The 3,949-nt window shown below is 58.5% G+C and overlaps 1 protein-coding gene across 1 annotated transcript in view; it reads right to left on the bottom strand.

Moving 5' to 3' along the window:
* IL4R (interleukin 4 receptor) overlaps nt 1–3,949 on the bottom strand; it is a gene marked incomplete at its 5' end in the record, with an annotated part of 43,920 nt that overhangs the window by 28,305 nt on the left and 11,666 nt on the right. Inside the window, 1 exon segment of the mRNA XM_015559673.1 lies at nt 686–842. Within this exon segment, the coding sequence (XP_015415159.1) occupies nt 686–842 (157 nt within the window).

Below are 3,949 nucleotides of genomic sequence, written 5' to 3'. Positions count from 1 at the left end.
ACTTCTGACACCTTGCATTTCCTCCCATTAGGAATGGAGGGAGCGAACCACGGTGAGAGCAGCACCAGTCACTCAGCTGCCAACAGAAACCACAGCTGTTCTCCTACACAGTGCGGCTGCCAGATCACAAAATGTCACTTACCTCATCCGCTTTCCAATGACAGCGTTTATAGAAGTGCCCTCGCTCCTGTTTCTAATGTGTTAACAGAGGAGCATATATTTCCAGATCACAAGTATATTTAAGATATTTTTATAACTGCATTTCAATAAAACTAGTTTCCCCTGTAACCCTCTGTGCGTTATTTTATAACTTTAAAAACATTATTCTGAAAGGGTCCTCAGGCCTCCCTGACTGCCGAAGGGACCATGACACACAAGGTCAATCATCTCTGTCCTGAGAAATGGAGCCACGGGAGGAAGACCGCCCACAGACCGGCACAGCTCCCGCTGGACTGTTACACAGCAAGAAGCGCATTTCCATGTGTGAAAGCTCGGACCGCGCGGGCGCCTGTTACTGCAGCCTCGCCTGCCCGCCGGGCCAGGGCACCATGCCCGTCCTTCCTCTGTTACCTGCCGTGGCAGCGTCCTCAGATGGAAGCCCAGATGCTCGGCCAGGGCCAGTGCCTGGGCACAGCGTGAGGTGGGGGAGGATTCTAACTGCCCAGCACTCACCACGGATACTCACCGTGAAGCCACTGGACGCGGGGGCTCCACTCGCTCCACAGGCTGTTGTAGTCCGGGGCCCAGGCCCGCACCCGCGCGCTGTAGAGGGCCCCGGGCCTCAGGGTGCTGGCTGGGAAGCGGAGGGTGGGCTCCATGTAGGTCACATTGCTGACGAGGAACTGGGGAGGGAAGGAGGACATTACTGCACAGCTGGGGGCAGCAGTACCACTCGCACTCGGCTGCCGTCCGTGGCTGACCTCACAGTGAGTAAGAGCCGGCAGCCTGGTGTTCGGTCATTCCTCCAGCCCAGGCATGTTTGGCACCTCCATAGCTGTGACCGGACTCGAGGGAGAGGGGTCAGGAAACCGGCCCCCCCCACCCCCACTGACCAGCCCTCTGACATGACGGGGGAGAGTTGATGAACCTTTCTGAGTGTTAGTTTCATCTGTATGTTGAGGGCAAGGGTCCCTACTGTCACTTTCGGGCTGTGTGACCTTAGGTTAGTGACAGAACCTCTCTGGTCCTCGATGTCCTCTTCTGCAATGAGGATAATAAAAGTGCCTGCCTCCCAGGGTGGCTGTGAGGAGTAAATGGGTTAAGCAGGGAAGCGCTTAGGACAGGGCCTGGCACGCAGGGAGCATAATGATCTTTCCTAAGCACAGAGTCACCGGCCCCTCGCTCCCTCATGGGCTCTCTAGAACAGGGGTCCTCAAACTACAGCCCGCGGACCACATGCAAATACAAATGTTGTATTTGTTCCCATTTTGTTTTTTTACTTCAAAATAAGATATGTGCAGTGTGTAGAGGAATTTGTTCATAGTTTTTTTAAACTATAGTCCGGCCCTCCAACGGTCTGAGGGACAGTGAACTGGTCCCCTGTTTAACCCCAAACCTCAGCCCTGCCCCCCAGCCCAGTCACATGGCCCCAAACCTCAGCCCTGCCCCCCAGCCCAGTCACATGGCCCCAAACCTCAGCCCTGCCCCCCAGCCCAGTCACATGGCCCCAAACCTCAGCCCTGCCCCCCAGCCCAGTCACATGGCCCCAAACCTCAGCCCTGCCCACCAGCCCAGTCACATGGCCCCAAACCTCAGCCCTGCCCGCCAGCCCAGTCACATGGCCCCAAACCTCAGCCCTGCCCACCAGCCCAGTCACATGGCCCCAAACCTCAGCCCCGCCCAGTCACATGGCCCCAATCTCAGCCCCGCCCACCAGCCCTCACTGGGAAGACTCCCAGGATCTGTAGCTAAGTGGACAAGGTAAGATGAGAAATAGAAGGTGTTGTCTGCTGCCTGTTGTGCTAAAAAAATGGTGTCAGACAGATTCTGAGGGCCTCAGGATCCCCCCTGTATCTTGCCCTTGTGGGGTCCCTTCTCTTGAGTGTGGGCAGGACTGTGACTTGTTTCTCACTGACAGGACGTATAAAAGTGATGGGTGTGTGGGACCACACGTGTGTGATTACATCATGTGAGACCATCATTCCGACTCCCTGGGACGCCCTCCCTCCTGCTGGCTGGCTGGGAGAAGGCCACGAGGGAAGAACGGAGGGTGGCCTCCTGCCCAGGGCCAGCAAGGACCTGAGGCCCTTGGCCCAACAGCCCATGGCACACGGATGCTGCCAACATCACAGGAGCCTGGCAGCCATCCCTCCCTGTGAGCCTCAGGCGAGACCGCAGCCCTGGCCACGCCGTGGCTGCTGCCGGGGACCCAGCGAGGCCGTGCCCAGACTCCTGGCCCCCAGAAACGATGGGGCAGCAGATGTGTGCTGCTTAAAGCAGCTGAGTGTGGTGACGTTATGGGGAGCATGGAAGGCTGACGTGGAGATAAGTGAACATCACATCTGCACACATGTAAACTCTGCAAGGACACACCTCAGGCCTCTGCCGGCTCCAGCGGCCTCCCTCTCCGCCCCGCCCGAGGCAGAGCCGGGGCCAACCTCTGGGAGGAGGAACTGGAGGCTGAGGTTGGAAGAGAAACACATTCCATCCTAAGTCCTTTTCCACCATTTGCATTTTTTACTTCATGTAAATAGTACTTTTTCAAAAAACTTTAAAAAGTAAGATGAAATAAAATCCGCGTTCAAGATAAATTCTGTCGGCGGGCGGGTGGCCTGAACCCTGTGCCTGGGGTCCTCTCCCTGCTCCGCTGTGCTGTCCGCTGCAGCCCCTTCCCGGCCGGCCGCTGGCAGCTGGGCGTGGAGGCGGGAGCGAGTCGGGGGAAATGTCTTGTGTGAAGTGAGCTGAGGGAGGCTGCACATTGAGGAGGCACAACCTCAGCAGGTTCTGGAGAAAGTGGGGGGAAGCGGAGCTTTCCCGGGGAGCAAGGGGGGCTGGGACAGGACGACAATGTCCTCCTTCCTTCCTAAACATGAGGAGTTTGAGCTGGAAGCAGCAGCTGGATCTGATTCCCCACAGGAATCCGACACCCTGGAGAGCGGGGACTGGGAAATGGGTCCTGGGAAACGAGAGAGCCGGGGCCTGCGAGGGACGCCCTGTGGCGGCTGGTGTTTAACAAACAGGCCGCTGTCGGGGAGACCGCGTCTGAGAGGACGATCCTGGGCAGGGGCAGAGCTCGGCTCTGGAGTTCAAGTCTTGGCCTCGAAGCCCAGCTCTGCCTCCAGGTGAGACATGGGGAGGGTGTCTTCAGCCTCTGCCCCACCAACAAGAAGCCGGACCTGACTTCTGAGGCCTGGGGCAGCCCTGAGTCCCCACGTGCCCATGAGCCCCAGCCCAGGCACAATGACCAACTCTGTCCACCGCCAGAGCCCGGCCAGGCCCTGTTTCCCGTCCCCAGTCTGCTTTGGGGAGCCACCCTCCCCTCCCCTACAACTCACTCCCAGCCCATCGGCCTGGGTGGAGCTGACCCCCACCTGCAGCTCCAGAGGTGGGCATGTGACTCTCCGTGGCTAATCAGAGCACAGCCCAGCACCCTCTCTCCAGCCCACAGCCCGTGATGGGTCAGAGGTTGGCCAATGGCCCAAGCCAGGCAAGTGAGCATCAAACTGGACCCAGGACATTTAATGAGAATCACCTCGACAGAAGAGCTTTGGGACCTACGCCTGGAGCTGCTCCTGGGCACATCGGCCACATGAGGGAAGAGCCTGCCCGAAAAAGGAGCCAGCGCGGAAGAAAGCAGGGCCGAGCGACGGAGAGATTCCTGGGGCCTGGGTCCAGCCGTGATGAGCAAATAGGTAAATGTCTTTGGACACTTATCACCCCCTCCCCGCCCCAGACTATACCCCGAAGAGGCACAGCACCGAGGAGGACTGATGGACAAAGGGACCGCCTC

Source organism: Myotis davidii, unplaced genomic scaffold (genome assembly GCF_000327345.1).
Source record: "Myotis davidii unplaced genomic scaffold, ASM32734v1 scaffold1754, whole genome shotgun sequence".
In the NCBI taxonomy this organism is placed as follows: Eukaryota; Metazoa; Chordata; class Mammalia; order Chiroptera; family Vespertilionidae; genus Myotis; species Myotis davidii.
This window is presented reverse-complemented; position numbering and strand designations above follow the sequence as displayed.